The sequence below is a fragment of the Melospiza melodia genome, unplaced genomic scaffold (genome assembly GCF_035770615.1).
Source record: "Melospiza melodia melodia isolate bMelMel2 unplaced genomic scaffold, bMelMel2.pri scaffold_148, whole genome shotgun sequence".
NCBI classification, from domain to species: Eukaryota; Metazoa; Chordata; class Aves; order Passeriformes; family Passerellidae; genus Melospiza; species Melospiza melodia.
This window is the reverse complement of record NW_026948512.1, coordinates 117,121-135,572: the sequence shown is the minus strand read 5'-3', so window position 1 is coordinate 135,572 and position 18,452 is coordinate 117,121. Positions and strand designations below refer to the sequence as shown.

Genomic DNA, 18,452 nt, shown 5'->3' with positions numbered 1-18,452 from the left:
CTGTTTGGGACCCCGCCTCTTCCGCCTAACGGAACCGGGAGTGATTCTGGTTGCCGAGCAACGGCGGAAGTGTAGGCTTCACCGCTTCCACCAGGGCTTGGCTAGCCACGCAACTCGTTGGTCTTGGATGACTGTGGGCGGCGCCATCTTGGTGGGGCGGGCTTGAGGGCGGGGCCGGGGCAGGGCATTGGCGGCTTTCCCCGCCCCCAGCGCAGCCCGGGGCGCTCCGAATCCCTCGGTCCCGGTTCTGGTCCCGGTTCTTGTCCCGGTCTCGGTTCCGGTTCTGGTCCCGGTTCCTGTCCCGGTCCCGCTCAGGTATTTTTACCCTTTTTACCCAAAATCCCCTCTTTTCCCCATGGTTTTCCCTGTCCCGGTCCCTGTCCCGGTCTCGCTCAGGTATTTTTTCCTTTTTTACCCAAAATCCCCCATTTCCCCGCGCTTTTCCCTGTCCCGGTTCCAGTCCCGGTTCCGGTTCCTGTCCCGGTCAGGATCCCGGTCCCTCTCGGGTATTTTTCCCATTTTGCCCAAAATTCCCCATTTCCGCCGCGGTTTTCCCTGCCGGCGCGGCGCCCGACGCTCAGTGTTTCTGTAGTGTAGTGGTTATCACGTTCGCCTCACACGCGAAAGGTCCCCGGTTCGAAACCGGGCAGAAACACTTCCCTTTTCCTTCCCGTCTCTTTTTTTTTTCTCCCTTTTCCCCCCTTTTCCCCTTATTTCCCCCTCATTCCAGCACTTTCAGCTCATCTGAGCTTTTCGCTCCGCTCAGTTTTCTTTGCGTAATTTTGAATCTCAGCTCTTTTTCCCTTCCAGCCTTCTCCAGCCAAACTTTCCTTCATCATCCTCAAAAATCCACCATCCCTCACGCCCTCCTCCTCCTCCTCCTCTTCATCCCCAATATCCATCATCCCTCACATCCTCCTGTTCTTCCTCCCCAATATCCAGGTTCCCAGAGGGAGGAAGCTCACCCTCCTCCGCCTCCCGGCCCCATGGCGCTCCCCAGCCCCGCCGAGCAGCTCCGCGCCGCCGCCTCGTGCCCGGTGTGCCTGGAGCTGTTCCGCGACCCCGTCTCCCTGCGCTGCGGCCACAACTTCTGCCGGGGCTGCGTGGAGCGCTGCGGGCCGGGCCCCGGGGCGGCGGCGGGGCCGCTCTGCTGCCCGCAGTGCCGGGACGCGGCGCCGGGCGGCGGGAGCAGCCTGAGGCCGAGCCGGGAGCTCGGGCACATCGCGGGCATCGCCCGGGAGCTGCTCCCGGCGCTGCTCCCCGCGCCGCCGCCGCCGCCGGGGACACCGGGGACACCGGGGGACGGCTCCGTGTGCGGGCGGCACCGGGAGCCGCTGCGGCTCTTCTGCCGCGAGGAGCGGGCGCTGCTGTGCGCCGAGTGCGCCCGGGAGCGGCACCGGGAGCAGGATCGGGAACGGCACCGGGAACGGCAATGGGGACAGCAGTGGGAGCAGGACCGGGAACGGCACGGGGAGCAGCAGCGGGGACAGGACCGGGAACAGGAGTGGGGACAGCAGCGGGAACAGGACCGGGAGCACCGGGAGCAGCACCGGGAGCAGGACCGGGAGCAGCAGCGGGAGCAGGACCGGGTGGTGCCCGTTGAGGAGGCAGCGCGGGAGTACCGGGTGAGAGCCCTGGGGACACTCAGGGGACAGCCAGGGCATGGGGACACTCGGGATGGGGACAGCCAGGATGGGGACAGCTGGACAATGGGGACACCGGGAGTACCGGGTGAGAGCCCTGGGGACACTCTGGGGACAGGGACAGCCCTGACAGTGCCACTCTGGGAATGGGGACACTCAGGGGATGAGGACATTCTTGGGATGGGGACACCAGGAATGCTGGATGAGAGCCCTGGGAACACTCAGGGGACAGCCAGGGGATGGGGACACTCGGGATGGGGACAGCCAGGATGGGGAAATCTCTCTTATCGGCTCCCTGGACGCGAGGCTGGCTCCGGCTCAGCTCCTTGCTCCTTCTTATTAAAAAAAAAAAAAAAAAAAAAAAAAAAAAAAAATTATTTTTATTACTATTACTATTACTATTACTATTACTATTATTTAATGATGATCAGCTTCTCCCATCTCAGACGAGGGATAGAGGAAATTTTGGTGGGAAAACAGAATTTTCTCAGCCCCTCTGAGTTCAATTTTTATTTCCCTGCAGGAGCAGATCCAGAGCTGCCTCCAGGCTTTGAAGGAGGAGCGAGAAAAATTCCTGGAAAGCCGAAAATCCGGAGCTTGGAGGAGTCTGCACCTGGTGAGAACAGCTTGGGGGCCAGGTTGGATCCCCCGGTTTGGGGTTTGGGTCCCTCCCTCCGCCCCAGCGCTGTTTTGAGGCCAAACCTCCCGAATTTGGCTCATGGAGCATTGGGTTTATCAGTTGGGGTTCAGCCGGGGCTGTGCCGGGGAGATAACGAGGGAGGGAGGGGAGGGAGGTGCCAGGAAAATCCACAAACATCAGAGGTTTGTGCCCAAAAAGGTGTCAGGAAAATTAACCCCCAAACAGCAGAGGTTTGTGCCCAAAAAGGAGACAGAAAAGTCCTTTTTCCTTTTTTTTGGCTTTATTCAAATTAAGGGAGAGGCCATGGGGCATTCCTCTGGGATCTCTCAAATTTTTGGAGGACACAGCTTCCTTTTTATCCCAATTTCCCTCTCTTTTTCCCCATTTCTGAGGTACCTGAGAGGTTCAGACTTCCCAAAAGGAACATCACCACAACATTCATTTTAATACCCGAAAAGCCAACCATAAAATCCATGATTTTTCACCCAGAACAGGACGCGGGGCGAGCGGTGACCCCAGCGTGATGAGCATTCCCACGCTGAGCCCAACGCGAAGAACATCACCACAACCTTCATTTCAATACCCGGAAAGCCAACCCTAAAATCCGCGTTTTTCACCCAGGACAGGGCGCGGGGCGAGGGGCAGCACCTGGCGCGGGAGTTCCGGGAGTTGCGGCGCTCCCTGGAGGAGCAGCAGCGCCTCCTGCTGGCGCAGCTCGGGGACCTGGAGGCGGCCATGGCCCGGGGCCGGGAGCAGGCGGTGGGAAAGGTCTCGGAGGAGTTGTCCCAGCTGGACACGCTCATCTGGGAGATGGAGGGGAAATTCCAGCAGCCCCCGAGCCGATTCCTGCAGGTGGGAGCCCCCGGGAGGGCTGGGATTGGGAGGGAGAAAGAGGAATAGATAAAATTCAAAATTAAAAATTCAGCACCAAAATCATCCCCTCAGGACCTCTCCTGGTGTCATTGCCAGGTGGGACAGAGCTGGGACACCTCTAGGAAGTAGTTTGGTGTGGATTAGGATGGGTCCCCTAAAAGCCCCCAAAATCCCCAAATGAACCCCCAAAATCTACCCAAAAAATCCCTCCAAATCCCTAAATAAATCCCCCCAAAATCCCCCTCAAAAAAACCCCCAAAATCTACCCAAATAAATCCCCCCAAATCCCTAAATAAATTCCCCAAAATCTACCCAAATAAACCCCCCAAATAAATCCCCCAAAATATACCCAAAAAATCCCCACAAAAAAATCCACAAGAATTTCCAAAAAAAACCCCACCCCGAAATCTACCCAAAAAATCCCCCCCAAAATTCCACAAGAATTCCCAAAAAAAAAAATCCCCAAAACCCCCCCAAACCTCCTCCCTCCAAAAACCCCACCAAAAAAGCCCCAAAAATCACTGGAAAAAAAATCACCAAAATTCACTGAAAAATCACCAAAAAAAAAAAATCTCCAAAAACCCACCAAAAGTTAAAAAAAAAATCCCAAAAACCCTCCAACCCAAACCAGGCCGGAGTTGTTTGATCCCGGGATTTGTAGGACCACGGGTTCCTCCTGTTTAACCATCTCCTCTCTCCTCCCACCTTCAGGACATCCAGCAGCTCCTGGACAGGTGAGGCTGCTCCTTCTGCACCTCTGGGTGAAATTCCCTCAAATTCCCACCCAAAATCCCACCCAAATTCCCACCCAAATTCCCACTCAAATTGCCACCCAAATTCCCACTCACATTCCCACCCAAATTCCCACCAAAATTCCCTCAAATTCCCACCCAAATTCCCACCCAAATTCCCACTCAAATTCCCACCCAAATTCCCACCCAAATTCCCTCAAATTCCCACCCAAAATCCCTCAAATTCCCACCCAAATTCCCACTGAAATTCCCTCAAGTTCCCACTCAAATTCCCACTCAAATTCCCTCAAATTCCCACCCAAAATCCCTCAAATTCCCACCCAAATTCCCACCCAAATTCCCACTGAGCTGCTCCGGGCTCGGAAATTTGGGTCTGGGGGGAAGGAAACTGCCCAGGAAGGGCAGGGAAAATATTTTACTTAATATTTTATTTAATATTTTATTTAATATTTTATCTAATATTTTATCTAATATTTTATCTAATATTTTATTTAATATTTTATTGTTCCTGGGAGAATAGTTAATGAGAATAAAATGAACCATTTGATTGGGGGATTTTGCCCCTTTTTTGCCCCATTTTTGCCCCTTTTTCCCCCCATTTTTGCCCCTTTTTTTGGCCCCTTTTTGGCCCATTTTCCCCCTTTTTTGCCCATTTTCTGGCCCCGTTTTTGGCAGCTGTGAGACGATGAGGTTCCAGCCGCCGGCCGAGATCTCCCCCGAGCTGGAGAGGAGCCTGGAGGATTTCGCCCAGAGGAACGTCCTGGTGAGGGGCACCTTGAGGAGATGCCAAGGTGGGACAGGGTGGGAAATCCGGGAGGAATGGGGCAAAATCTGGGAGAAACGGGGTCATTTTGGGGGGTATCTGTCAGAAATGGGGTTATTTTGTGGGACAAATGGGGTTATTTTGTGGGATACCTGGGATAAATTGAGTTATTTTGTGGGATTCCCCACAAATGGGGTTATTTTGTGAGATTTCCGGCAAAAATGGGATTATCTTGTGGGATACCTGACAGAAATGGGCTTATTTTGTGAGATTCCTGGCAAAAATGGGATTATTTTGTGGGATTCCTAACAGAAATGGGGTTGTTTTGTGAGATACCTGGCAGAAATTGTGTAACTTTGTGGGATCCCCGACAGAAATGATTTTTGGGGTTTTTTTGGGATATCCAGGAACTTTTCACCTGAGGTTTTTCGTGGTCCAAAACCTGCTGGGAAGTGGAGAGGAGGGAAAAAACAGCACAGATCTCACCCAAAAATCAGATTTTGGGGTGGCTGGTGGGAAAATCGAATCCCACAGATTGGAAAAGCCAGGGAAAGGAGAGAGAGGAGATAAATCCCCAAATCCTGGGCCAGGGGTTTATCCCAGGGATAAAGGTGATTTTTGACCCCAGTCCCTGAATTCTCTCTCCCCAGACAGCCTCATGTTCCTGCTGCAGGAGCCGGGTGAGTTTGGGGCAGGAAATTCTGGATTTGGGTCTGAGGGAGAGGTTCCCGTGGGAGGGGACACCAAGGGTGACACCCTGACTGTGTGCAAGCCCCAAAATATCCAAAAAAGAGAATTTTCCTCCCTTTTCCTGCCCGGGAATTCCACACTGTGGAACGTGAGCGGGTTTGGATTCTGGGGATTTTTCCCCTTTTCCAGAAGGGCATTTTTCAGGGGATTTTCCCCTTTTTCAGAAAGGCATTTTTCAGGGGATTTTCCCCCTTTTCAGGGGATTTTTCCGGTGATTTCCCCCCTTTTTAGATGGGCGTTTTTCAGCGAATTTCCCCCCTTTTTCAGGGCATTTTTCAGGGGATTTTCCCCTTTTTCTGAAGGCAATTTTCAGGGGATTTCCCCCTTTTTCAGAATGGCATTTTCCGGGGGATTTTTTCCCCTTTTCAGAGGATTTTTCACGGGATTTTCTCCTATTTTCAAGGCATTTTCCAGACAATTTTCCCCTTTTTTCAGAAGGGCATTTTTCAGGGCATTTTCCCCCCTTTTCAGGGGATTTTTCCCTTTTTCAGAATGAGTTTTTCCAGGGAGTTTTCCCCCTTTTTCAGGGCATTTTTCAGGGGATTTTCCCCCTTTTTCAGAAGGGCACTGTCAGGGTTTTTTTTAGGGCATTTTTTCAGGGGATTTCCCCCCTTTTTCAGAAGGACATTTTTCAGGGGATTTTTCCAGGGTTTTCCCCCTTTTTTCGAATGGCATTTTCCAGAATGCTGACCCCCACCCCTCTGTGTCCCCGCAGCCTCGCTCACCCTGGACCCTGACACCGCCCACCCTCACCTGCACCTGTCGGCCGACGCCCGGGAGGCGCGGGGGCAGCTCCGGCCCCGCGACGCCCCCGACCACCCCGAGCGCTTCGACTTCGAGCCCTGCGTGCTGGCCCGGGGCGGCTTCACCTCGGGCCGGCACTTCTGGGAGGTGGAGGTGGGCCGGGGCGGGGTGTGGGCCCTGGGGGTGATGCGGGAATCCTCCCGCCGCAGGGGCCCCCTCAGCCTGACCCCCAAGGAGGGCGTTTGGGCGCTGGAGGCCTTCCACTCGCTGACGTCGCCGCGCGCCAAGCTGCGCCTGCACCCGCCGCCGCGCCGGCTCCGCGTGGCGCTGGACTACGAGGGGCGCCGCGTGGCGTTCTTCAGCGCCGGCGACGACGTGCCCATCCTCGAGTACACCCGCGCCGCCTTCGACGGAGAGCGGCTCCGGCCCTGGTTCAAGATGGGCCTGGGAGCGCGGCTGATGGAGGTGACGCGGGGCGAGCGCTGCCAGGACCGCGCCGTGGCCGGCAGGGCCGTGTCCCCCCTGGACTGGGTGGGATTCGGGTTCTCCATGAGGATCTGCTCCTGAGGGGGTTGAGGAGATGAATCCCAAGTGATGCTTCCCCTCTGAGTCCTGGACTGGGTGGGATTCGGGTTCTCCGTGAGGATCTGCTCCTGAGGGATGAGGGGAAGAGTTCCAGGTGATTCCAACCCTCTGAGGCCTGGACTGGGTGGGATTTGGGTTCTCCGTGAGGATCTGCTCCTGAGGGATGAGGGGATGAGGTCCAGGTGATTCCACCCCTCTGAGTCCTGGACGGGGTGGGATTTGGGTTCTCGATGAGGATCTGCTCCTGAGGGGGTTGAGGAGATGAATCCCAAGTGATGCCGCCCCTCTGAGTCCTGGACTGGGTGGGATTCGGGCTCTCCATGAGGATCTGCTCCTGAGGGATGAGGGGATGAGTTCCAGGTGATTCCAACCCTCTGAGTCCATCGGGAGGTCTGAGATGGCTCCACGAGGAGCCCGGTTTGGCGTGTGTGGTTTTTACCTTGTTGTGTCCTTGGTGGGATGGATCCTCCCTGGTTTTCTCCCTTCCTGAAGTTTCGGAACCCAGGAAATTCCTCTGGCTGCCCTGCAGGACTCGAGCTCATTCCCAGGGGGCTCAGAGACCCTGGCACAGAGCCCAAGACCCCCGTGCCTTTGATTGGGAAAAACAATTACCAATCTTGATATGAAGAATTACAAGCCACGAAAGTTTAAGTGGAACGATAGTGAATTTATCACAGGGTGAAAAAATAGATGTTTGGGGTTTTTAGAATGGGGCAAGGTGGAGGGATCTGGGCGTGTCCAGCCTTTCTTCTTGGCCTGCATCTTCTGCTGTGATGTTGGCACTTTTGGACTGGTTTAGAGAAGAAGCTCACTGCGTATTTAATTTTTATTTAATTTTAATATTGTAGCTTTTTTTTTTTAAATTTTAATATTGTAGTTAATTTAAATATTGTAGTTTTAAATAGTGTGTGTGTAAATATTGTAGTTTTTTGTATAAAAAGATAACACCGCAGAGTGCCTCTGTCTGTCCTGCTGAGAGGACCTTGGCTGGACAGGAGAAATAATTTTATTGATAAAATAAATAAAAATGAATAAAATAAACAACCTTGAGAATGAGAAATGAGGAGTTCTGGCTCCTTCTTGACTGAGAAAAGAGATTTTCTGACTTATTTCGGGGTCATTCTGAGCAGCAGAGACCCCAAGACCGAAATGTTTTTTGTCCAGGGGGCATCCTGAGCCTTCACCCCTCACTTTGGGGGCGGTTTCCACATTCCTAGCATTTGTAATTTTATTCTTCTCAAATAAAAGGATGTTTTGTGGTTTTCTGTGTTTTATTTTTCTCAGCTGAAGGGATGCCTCCCCGCCCGGGATTTCCTCTGGATTTTTGAGTCTCTGGGTGATAAATCAGAAAAATCCACGTGGGATGAGGAAACCTCGCTGAGCTTCCTCCTCCCCAGCCGCTCACACCCAATTTTCACTTTATTTATCCACGCAAACCCAATTTATCCACTCACGCCCAATTTTCACTTTATTTATTCAAGCAAACCCAATTTTTACTTTATTTATCACCAAAAAAGGCTGTGGAGGGACGAGGTGGGACCAGCCCCAGGGCAGGCGGTGCCTCAGGTTGCAGACCCAGGACATGAATTCTGGCGATTTCTGCTGCTTTCACAGACATCAATTTCCTCAAAAACACGCGATTTTCTTCCGAGGAAACCCAAAAGAGGAAGCGGCAGCACCGAAACGGCCCCAAAATTAATTCCGGAACCGAGAAGAGGAACCGGGAGCGACGCTGGGCCCGGAAAAACCGGCACGGGATGGGTCGGGGACTTTCCCCTTTTTCCCTCGTATTTGCCCCATTTCTGGTCCCACCAAGCCTCAGGAGCTCCTCGCCCACCTGGATCCTGTTTCTCCACGGGTTTTGGGGATGATTTGGGTGCAGAAGGAGCGGGGCGGAGCAGCTCAAGGGATGAAAACCTGGAATTCTGATGAGGAAAAGCCGGGAGAGCCGGAGGGGCACCCGAGGCGTGGCACGGATCCACCCGGGACAGGGAGGGAGAACCGGGGAGGACCAAACTCGGCTGGGTCCGGATCCTCAGGGAGGGAATTCCAGCCAGGATTCGGCCTCGTGAGCCGGGCGAGGAAGACTCCGAGGAAGGAGAGCGGCCCTGGAGGACCTGGTAGGTGTCACCTGCTGACCCTGGGGACATCTGGGGAGAATCCGGGCTTGGGAATGCTGCTTTGGAGGAAAAACGATGTTAGCACGGATTTGGGCAGAATTTGTCCCGATTTGGGCAGAATTTGACAGAATTTGGGCAGGGATCTACAGGGATTTGAATCGGGGTTTGACTCCAGGTTTTTTTCCCCATGGGAAATTCCTTTCCATGAGTTCCTGGTGGTATTTCCCACCCCGTTTTTCCTTATTTTTGCAATTTAAAAGCCCTGCTGCCCAAATTCTGTCAAATTCTGCCCAAACTGAGCTCCTCTTGCTCCCGCAGCTGCAAGATCTGAAAAATGAGCTGGAGAAGAGGCAGGCGAAAAAAACCCCGGAGATTTCCCACCAGGAAACCCCAGAACAGGGGCAGGAGGAGAAGAACCAGAAGCAGGTGAGGGAATTCTCCCGTTCTGAGGGAAAATCTGGGGAAAAAGGGAATTAAACCCCCCTGGGAGGGCTGGCGGTTCCCGGAATTCCCAAATAATTCCATTTTCTGTGATTTTGAGGAATCTCAGGCTGAGCTGCCTCTCGTTTCTCTCTTCCCCCAGGATGTGAAGAGCTCCATCAGCAGGTTTGTGGTTTCTTCTCCCTGGAAAATCTTTTCCACGAGTTTTCCCCGGAGGAACGGAGGAGAGAACTCAGAACTCGGCTCCTTTTGGGATGTGCTGATCCACTGGGATTTGGTCTCAAAAACCTCAAAATAATTTAAAATGCTTGGCTCTTCGCTCTGGCCCAAAATTCCCCCCAAAAATTTCTTCCTTCCTCATAAAAAAATTTAGAAAAAAAATTAGAAAAAAATTAGGTTTAGAAATAATTTAGGTTTAGTAAATTTTAGGTTTAGAAAAAAAGAAAATTTAGGTTTAGAAAAGGAAATGAATCCAACAGGGAAATTTGGCCTTTGATCTCCTGGATTCCCAAGGGAAAGGGGGGAAATTAAATCCCAAGATCCCAGCAGCACCAGCCCTCATTGCTGGCGGCTCCTGAGAAGTGTCGGGGGGGGTTTTGTCGGTTTTGTTTTAATTTATTTCTAATTCCAGGTGTGGGAAAGTGACTTTCCAGCTGCCCCTGGACACGGCTCCGGGGCTGGAAGAGCGAGTTTGTCACTTCTCGTGGAGGAGCAGCGCCCTGAAGGAAACCCTGAGGAAGCTCCAAGGTACCCAGGGGGGGAACAAAAACAGATTTAAATCGTATTTTGGGAGAGCTGGAGGAGCTGAGCTGCCCTTCTCCCACCCTGGACCCCGACACGGCGCACCTCGAGCCGGTTCTGAGGACGGGAAGAGCATTTGGTCTAAGGGCAGGGGGAGGAAAACCCTTACAAAATTACAAATTAACATCCAATTAACATGCCAATTAACAGTCCAACACTGACCCAGCTCTGTCCCACAGCCAGCGTGACCCTGGACCCCGACACGGCACACCCCGAGCTGGTTCTCTCCGAGGACGGGAAGAGCGTTTGGCGCGGCTCCTCGCCCCGCCAGCTCCCGGACTGCCCTGAGCGCTTCGACCACTGGCCCTTCGTGCTGGGCCGCCAGGGCTTCGTGTCCGGGCGCCACTGCTGGCACGTGGACGTGGGCGACGGCGGCGACTGGGCCGTGGGCGTGGCGCGGGACTCGGTGCCCAGGAAGGGGCGGCTGAGCCTGGGCCCGCAGGGCGGCATCTGGGCCCTGGAGAAGTGGGGCGCGCAGCTGCGGGCGCTGACGGCGCGCAGGGTGACCCCGGTGGCGCCGCGGTGGCTGCCGCGCAGGGTCAGCGTGCACCTGGACTGCCACGGCGGCTCCGTGGCCTTCCTGGACGCCGAGGACGGGGCGCTGCTCTTCGTCTTCTCCCGGGCGGCCTTCGGCGGGGAGCGGCTCCGGCCCTGGCTCTGGGTGGTGGGGGCCCGGTCACGGCTGCGCGTGTGGCCCTGAGGGGAAATGTCCCCACGATTTTCACAGAGAATCGTGTGGGTTTGGGTTTGGGTTAGGGTTACAGTTAGTGTTGGGGTTAGTTTCGGGTTAGGGTTAATGTTAAAGATTAGGGTTAGAGTTAAGATTAGGGTTAGGTTAGGGTTAGGGTTTGGATTTGGGTTTGGATGTGGGTTATGGGTAGGCTTTAGCTTAGCTATAGGGTTAGGTTTTGGTTAGGGTTACAGTTAGTATCAGGGTTAGGTTAGGTTTAGGGTTAGGCTGGCGTTAGGAGTAGGGTTAAGGCTCGGTTTAGGGTTAAGGTTATGTTAACGTTAGGGTTAGGTTTAAGATTAGGGTTAATTTTAGGGGAAAATTAGGCACTAAACAAGGAAGAATCTGTGGAGATTCTTCAGAAGGGACTGTGGGTCAGAGTAATTTGGAAGAAGGGGAAAATGGGAGAAATTGGAATGGAAAGGCCAATTTTTCCAAGTCTTGCCTGTCTGGCTGTAGACAATCCCACCTCCAAACCAAGGACTCTAAAGTTACATTTTTTTATGTAATGGTGGAGTTGGTCTTTTCTTTCTGAAAAAGGTCCCTGTGATGACCAGGTCTGTGGATTCCATGTTTTATATAGTTAATAATAAAAACAATAATTAATAATAATTTTTAAATTGTGATTTCCCCCTCTGTGTCCTCCCTGAGTGCCAGCAGTGGGACGTGGCCTCCAGGGAGAAGGGACAGGGACAGTCCCTGGGCTTGTGGCTCTTGCAGGTAACAAACACAAATGAGGTTTAATTAAACAAATTAAATTACTAAACAAATTAAACAAATGAGATTTAATTAAACAAATGGGGTTTAGTTAAACAAATGGGGTTTAATTAAGCAAAATTAAATGAAACACCCAGAGGCAGCAAACACCAGACAGAGAAGTTGAAACATGCAAATTTTGGGTTTTTAATTCATCCAAAGCCAGAGGGGAGGACAGAAAAGGGATTGGGGTGGTGCAGGATGGGGTGGGACAGAGGTAGTTCCGTTTTCAGCCCCCAGATTTGGGGTGACACCTCAGGACAGCGACCCTGAGGGATGCTCAGTGACTCCAGCAGCCACAAATCCCCGGGAGAGCCAGGAATGGTGAGAAAACCCCAGGATTTGGGGGCGCTCAGGGGCACAGGGTGAGCCGGGCGCCCTCTCCCCACACCAGGAACCAGGGGCGGACGCTCTGCCCCTGGAACGAGGCCGCCGGGAAGGCGAAGATCAAACTCCTCTCGTCGGCATTGAAAAACTCCACCTGGCCCCTCTCGTAGTCCAGGGCCACCCTCACCCTGCTGGGCACCCGGGCGAGGAACAGCGGGACGCGCTCCAGGGAGGTGAGAGCCCAGAACTGGCCCTGGCAGAGCCCCATGGACCAGAGCTCCCACTCGGAGCCCCCAGGGGTCTCTGCCCCACTCCCGGGGGTCTCTGCCCCATTCCCTAAGGTGTCTGTCCCACTCCTGGGGGTCTCTGCCCCATTCCCAAAGGTGTCTGCCCCATTCCCGGGGGTCTCTGCCCCAATCCCGAGGGTCTCTGTTCCACTCCCGGGCATCCCTGCCCCATTCCCGAGGGTCTCTGCCCCATTCCCGGGGGTCTCTGCCCCACTCCCGAGGGTCTCTGTTCCACTCCCGGGCATCCCTGCCCCACTCCCAAGGGTCTCTGCCCCAATCCCAAGGGTCTCTGCCCCATTCCCAGGGGTCTCTGCCCCATTCCTGGGGGTCTCTGCCCCACTCCCGAGGGTCTCTGTCCCACTCCCGGGCATCCCTGCTCCATTCCCGAGGGTCTCTGCCCCATTCCCGAGGGTCTCTTCCCCATTCCTGGGGGTCTCTCTCCCATTCCCGGGGATCTCCCTGGCCACCCCCAGCGCCCAGGACCCCTCTGGTGCCACCCACACGTCCCAGCAGCGCCTCCCGCCCGTGACGCCCTCACGGCCCAGCACGGAAGGGTCGGTGCCGGGGTCGGTGCTGGGGTCGGTGCCGGGGTCTGGTTGGGCTCCGTCCCCGGGTTGGGCTCTTTCCCAGCTGACGCTGCTCCCGTCGGGCGCCACGAGGAGCCGGGGGTGGGCAGTGCTGGGGTCCAGCGTCACCGTCACTGCGGCAGAGGGGATCCCGTGGGTCCTGCCTTCCCCGCGGGGCTTTTCCCCTCATTTCCCATCACTTTCCCTCATTTTCTCCTCATTTCCCATCATTTCCCCCTAATTTTCCCCTCATTTCTCCTCATTTTCCCCTCATTTTCATCTCATTTTCCCCTCATTTCCCCCCTCATTTCCTCCTCATTTTCTCCTCATTTCCCATCATTTTCCCTCATTTTCTCCTCATTTCCCATCATTTCCCCCTAATTTCCCCCTCATTTCTCCTCATTTTCTCCTCATTTTCCCCTCATTTTCCTCTCATTTCTCCCTCATTTCCCCCCTCATTTCCTCCTCATTTTCCCTTCATTATTTCACCTCATTTTCCCCTCATTTCCCATCATTTCCCCCTCATTTCTCATTTCCTTTTCCCCTGATTTTCCCCTCATTTCTCTTCATTTTCTCCTCATTTCCTCCTCATTTTCCCTTCCTTATTTCCCCTAATTTTCCCCTCATTTCCCCTCATTTTCCCCTCATTTCCCATCATTTTCTCCTCATTTCTCATTTCCTTTTCCCCTCATTTCCCCTCATTTCCCCTCATTTCCCCCTCATTTTCCCCCACCCCAGGACTCACTTCTCTCGGGCAGCTCGAAGGTCAGGATGTCTGAAAAAAGGGGAGAAAGGGGAGATACGGACTGATAGAAAAATACGGGAAAAAGTGGGAATGGGAATTTGGGGAGGCTGCTCTGCCATGCTGAGAATTACAACGTTTTGTTGCAATAAAAACCTAATTGCAGTTAAAATAATTGCAGTTAAAATAATCACAATAAGTTACTGCATGTGCTCTAAGTACACAAATATAATTTATGGATGCACGTATGCATATTAACTATAGAAAAAACTTATCATAAATTTTAAAATTCAATTATTAAATGTATAATGCAAATTTAATATAAATTAATTTTTAATTAAATTAAATTTTATTAATTTAATTTAATAAAATAAATTAAATTAATCTCTTCATCCCCCAGCCTGCTCCAATACCTCGGAATCTCCTCAGTGTCTCCTCCAGGGGAACATTTTCCTCCCTGAAACGTTGAATTTTATTTTCCAAATCTGGAAGAGGCGACGGGGGCAGCTGGAAATTTTCATTTCTGAGGCTGGAAAAGGACGGAAAAAAGAGGTTGAGGATCCACCCCGGAGAGATTTCCCTGTGCACACCCACAGATTTGGGCAAAAACCTGAATATTTTGGTCTTTAAACGAGGCCAAACCAGGGATTTGGGCACAAACCCGAATATTTTGGTGCTCAGGAAGCCCCGCCCTTACCTGCTCAAGGTGCTGCTGATGTCCTGGAGGGGAGAGAAGGGACACGGGGCACGGTGAATCACTCGGAATCACGTGAAAAAGTAGATTTTTGGGGTTTTTAGAATGGGGGTTCAGGGGGCAAAATGGAGGGATGTGGGCGTGTCCAGCCTTCCTCCTCCTTCTTCTTCTTGGCCTCCATCTTCGGCTGTGATGTTGGCACTTTTGGTTTGGTTTAGAGTAGAAGCTCACTGTCTGTTTAATTTTTATTTAATTTTAATACTGTAGTTTTTTTATTTTTAAATTTAATATTGTAGGTAATTTAAATATTGTCGTTTTAAACAGCGCATATGTAAATATTGTAGTTGTTTGTATAAAAAGACAACTCCACCCTGGGTGCAGGCAGAGTGCCTCTGACTGTTCTGCTGAGTGGACCTTGGCTGGACAGGAGAAAAAAATTTATAGATAACATACAATAAACATTGATACAATAAAAAAAAAAAAAAAAAAAAAAAAAAAAAAAAAAAAAGATAAAATTGAGAATGATAAATGAAGAGCTCTGACTCCTTCTTGGCTGGGAAAAGAGACTTTCCAACTTTTCTCGGGACAAGAAATTTTCTCTGGGAAAAGAGACTTTACAATTTTTCTAAGAGGCTTCCCGACTTTTCTCAGGACAAGAAATTTTCTCTGGGAAAAGAGACTATCCAGCTTTTCTAAGAGGCTTCCCAACTTTTCTCGGGACAAGAAACTTTGGGAAAAGAGAGTTTCCAACTTTTCTAAGAGGCTTCCCAACTTTTCTGGGGACAAGAGGCTTTCACTGAGAAAAGAGACTTTTTGACTTTTCTCAGGACAAGAAACTTTCTCTGGGAAAGGAGACTTTCCAACTTTTCTCGGGACAAGAAACTTTGGGAAAAGAGACTTTCCAACTTTTCTAAGAGACTTTCCGACTTTTCTCAGGACAAGAAACTTTCTCTGAGAAAAGAGACTTCCCAACTTTTCCAAGAGACTTCCCAACTTTTCCAAGAGACTTTCCGACTTTTCTAAGAGACTTCCCGACTTTTCCAAGAGACTTCCAAACTTTTCCAAGAGACTTCCCAACTTTTCCAAGAGACTTTCCGACTTTTCCAGGAGACTTTCCCGCTTATCTCGGGGTCCCCCCCGCGCCAGCCGCGCCCCCGTCACCTGCAGGAAGGGTCGGGCCGGCTGCCGCCGCCGCCGCTGCAGCTCCAGGGCGCGGCTCTCGAGCCGGGAGATCTCCTGGGTCAGCGCCGTCGCCGCCTCCTCCTGCGCTCGCCCGAGGTCGCTCTCCAGGCGCCGCAGCCGCGCCAGGAGGCGCCGCCAAAGCTCCTCCAGGCACAGGCGCAGCCCCTGGAAATGGGACAGGAGGCGCCGCCGCTCCGCCTCGGTGCGCTCCTGCCGGGTGCCACACACGGCCAAAGGAGAGATTTGGATTTGGATTTAGATTTGGATTTGGGTTTTTAGTCAAAACCCCTCCCTGCACAGAGACCCCAGCCCCAGGAACGGCCGCCCCCCTCTAAATCCATCGGGACGCGCCCCTGCCCGAGACATAAAATTTAACGGATTTAGGGATTTTGTAGGAGCTGAGATCTTAGTTAGAGAGATAAGCTTTATTGGAGTTAATCAAAATAAATGATGAGGTTAAGAGTTAGTAGCTAACTGATAATTGATTGCTTGTCAACACAATGTTTGGTTAGTTGGGTTTGTAATTAATTGATTGCTTGGTTAGCTGGTTTATAATGAAGAATATAGAAACTCATAAATGGTTTTTAGGAACAGGAGACAATTGTTTTTAGGAGCACAAGACAATTGTAGGCCTCCTCTGTCGGGAGTCCATCAGGAGACACCCCCGCCTAAAATGTAAATTTTAAAGGATTTAGGGATTTTATAGGAGCTGAGATCTTAGTTAGAGAGATAAGCTTTATTGGAGTTAATCAAAATAAATGATGGAGTTAAGAGTTAGTAGTTAACTAATAATTGATTGCTTGTCAACATAATGTTTGGTTAGCTGGGTTTGCAATGAAGAATATAGAAACTGATAAATGGTTTTTAGGAACATAAGACAATTGTTTTTAGGAACATAACACAATTGTTTTTAGGAACATTATACAATTGTGGCCTCCTCTGTTCTGAAATCGTTTGAAGATGGGGAATGGGAGTTCTGCCAATGGGTTCAATTCTCACATTTGCATTGAAAACGTAGAAGGGTCAGAAGGTGGAAGACTTCATTTATTTCCTCGTTTTGGGACCCTTCCCCATGAAAGGGACCACCGACTCATTTTGAGGAACAAACTACGCATGCTTAATTAGCTTTTGAACTGATTGCCATACAAAGCGGGGACTGGGATGTGCCAAAGTTATGAATATGTAATTTTATTTTGGGTATTCAATACTTGTATAGATAAAAGGGCTCTGGAATCACCTGTAAATCGCGGTGTGAATTTGAGAACTATCCTGAAATTCACTTTCTAACTTTAAACTGTCAGAGAGTCTTTGTCTGTCATACTTGGATATGGGTACCAGATCAATATCAATATTTTTAATAAATCACGCCCCTCCGCTCCAAAGCATTTACCAAACACTCCCAGTTTCTCCTCATTTCAGCCTCCCGGAGCTCCAGGAGTTTGTCCCTGTCGTCCTTCAGGGTCTGCAGCCCGGCCTGGATTTGTTCCTGAGGGAAGGAAAGATATAAAAATCCCGTTTTTTGGGAAGGGGGTTGGAGTGCTGGTAACTCCGTTTCTCCTCCCATTTCCAGGAAAAAAAAAATCCCACTCTTTTTGCCCATATTCCTGCAGATTTAGGGATGGTCTGCAGGAAAATTGTCCCGCTCTTTTTGCCCATATTCCTGCAGATTTAGGAGTGGGCTCCATGAAAACCATGCTGCTCGTTTTGCCCACATTCCTGCAGATTTAGGGGTGGGCTCCAGTAAAAAAATCTCGCTCTTTTTGCCCATATTCCTGCAGATTTAGGGATTTGGTGCCCGCTGGGCGCTGGAGCGGGACAGCGGCCGGAATTCCGCGGCACGGAGGATGAGGAGGATGAGGAGGAGGAGGATGAGGACCCCGATCGCTCCAGGCTCGGCGGAGAACAGAGAGAGCAGAAGCGGCTGAGCGTGTCCCGATCCCCTAAAGGGTCTGGGGGCCCGGGGGGACATTTTTGGGTGGAAACCGCGATTACCTCGAACTCCCGCACCGCCTCCGGCAGCGGCAGCACCGTGTGCGCCCGGTGCGCCCGCGACTCGCGGCAGATGGCGCACAGCAGAGCCGCGTCCTCCTTGCAGAAAGCCTCCAGCGGCTCCCGGTGCCTCCGGCAGCCTTCCTCCTCCTCCTCCTCCTCCTCCTCCTCCCGGGCTCCCAGCGCCTCCCCGCGGCTCAGGCGCCGCGCCAGCTCCAGCACCCGCTGCAGCTCGCGGCTCGGGCGGAGGCTCCGCCGCGGGGCCGTGTCCCGGCAGCGCGGGCACGCGAACCCGCCCGTGGGCCACTCCCAGCAGCGCTCGATGCACGCCCGGCAGAAGTGGTGCCCGCAGTGGATGGACACGGGGTCGCGGAAATATTCCCGGCAGATGGGGCAGGAGGCCTCGCCCGGCAGCTCGTCCATGGCTGCCCGGAGCCGCCGCCGCCGCCGCTTTCGGTGTCCCCGCGCTCCGGGGCAGGCGGCGCCTTCCTGTCCCTGGTGGGGATGGGGAGGGAGGGTGGGAGGTGGCAAAAATCCGCCTGATTTGGCCCAAAATCCTGCCTTCGGAGGGGCTGGGGATGGAGGGTGGGAGGTGGCCAAAATACGCTCTTTTGGCCCCAGAAACCTGCCCGAGGTGGGGCTGAGGATGGAGGGTAGGAGGTGGCCAAAATCCTCCTGACTCGGCCCCAAAATCCTGCCCCCGTGTGAGTTGAGGATGGAGGGTGGGAAGTGGCCAAAATCCTCCCGATTGAGCCCAAAATCCTGAGGATGGAGGGTGGGCAGTGGCCAAAATCTTCCTGATTTGGCCCCAAAATCCTGGGCCTGAGGATGGAGGGACCTGCATCCATCAGGCGGGAACTTCCCACCCTTGTCCTTGCATTTTTAAAAAATAAATTTAAATTCAGATTTTAGAGAATTTTTATTGAGGTTTTTCCTCCGAAACGGCGAGAAAAGGAGGCAGGTTGATCCCATCCCTGGATTTACTCACACCTAGAAGAAATTGGGCAAAATCCTGCAGAAAAACTTGGATTAGTGATTTTATTTTCCTCTGGCAGTGAGGAAATCTC

General features: G+C 52.3%; 3 protein-coding genes and 1 non-coding gene across 5 annotated transcripts; 3 read left to right on the top strand and 1 right to left on the bottom strand.

Moving 5' to 3' along the window:
- Nucleotides 1–183: 183 nt before the first annotated feature.
- On the top strand, nt 184–7,813 carry LOC134433192 (E3 ubiquitin-protein ligase TRIM11-like). Of its 2 annotated transcripts, XM_063182069.1 has the most exons (8): nt 184–315; nt 943–1,625; nt 2,167–2,259; nt 2,905–3,135; nt 3,868–3,890; nt 4,584–4,699; nt 5,322–5,351; nt 6,137–7,813. In XM_063182069.1, exons 2-8 carry the CDS (start codon nt 987–989, stop codon nt 6,730–6,732), a joined length of 1,728 nt encoding a protein of 575 aa, XP_063038139.1. In that variant the 5' UTR covers nt 184–315; nt 943–986; the 3' UTR covers nt 6,733–7,813. The 2 variants fall into 2 exon arrangements, with proteins under 2 accessions (XP_063038139.1, XP_063038140.1); XM_063182070.1 differs by lacking the exon at nt 5,322–5,351.
- TRNAV-CAC (transfer RNA valine (anticodon CAC)) lies at nt 583–655 on the top strand. The gene has a single exon. It is a non-coding gene; the product is annotated as a tRNA-Val (tRNA).
- LOC134433182 (E3 ubiquitin-protein ligase TRIM39-like) lies at nt 7,373–10,812 on the top strand. The gene is made up of 7 exons (XM_063182058.1): nt 7,373–7,412; nt 8,365–8,511; nt 8,824–8,870; nt 9,189–9,296; nt 9,454–9,476; nt 9,943–10,058; nt 10,292–10,812. Exons 1-7 carry the CDS (start codon nt 7,373–7,375, stop codon nt 10,810–10,812), a joined length of 1,002 nt encoding a protein of 333 aa, XP_063038128.1.
- An 838-nt stretch (nt 10,813–11,650) lies between these two features.
- LOC134433193 (E3 ubiquitin-protein ligase TRIM7-like) lies at nt 11,651–17,808 on the bottom strand. Its single transcript, XM_063182071.1, has 8 exons — nt 17,389–17,808; nt 16,787–16,882; nt 15,376–15,606; nt 14,218–14,240; nt 13,934–14,049; nt 13,524–13,553; nt 12,668–12,912; nt 11,651–12,268 (listed from the first exon to the last, which is right to left on the bottom strand). Exons 1-8 carry the CDS (start codon nt 17,806–17,808, stop codon nt 11,951–11,953), a joined length of 1,479 nt encoding a protein of 492 aa, XP_063038141.1. The 3' UTR covers nt 11,651–11,950.
- Nucleotides 17,809–18,452: the final 644 nt, after the last annotated feature.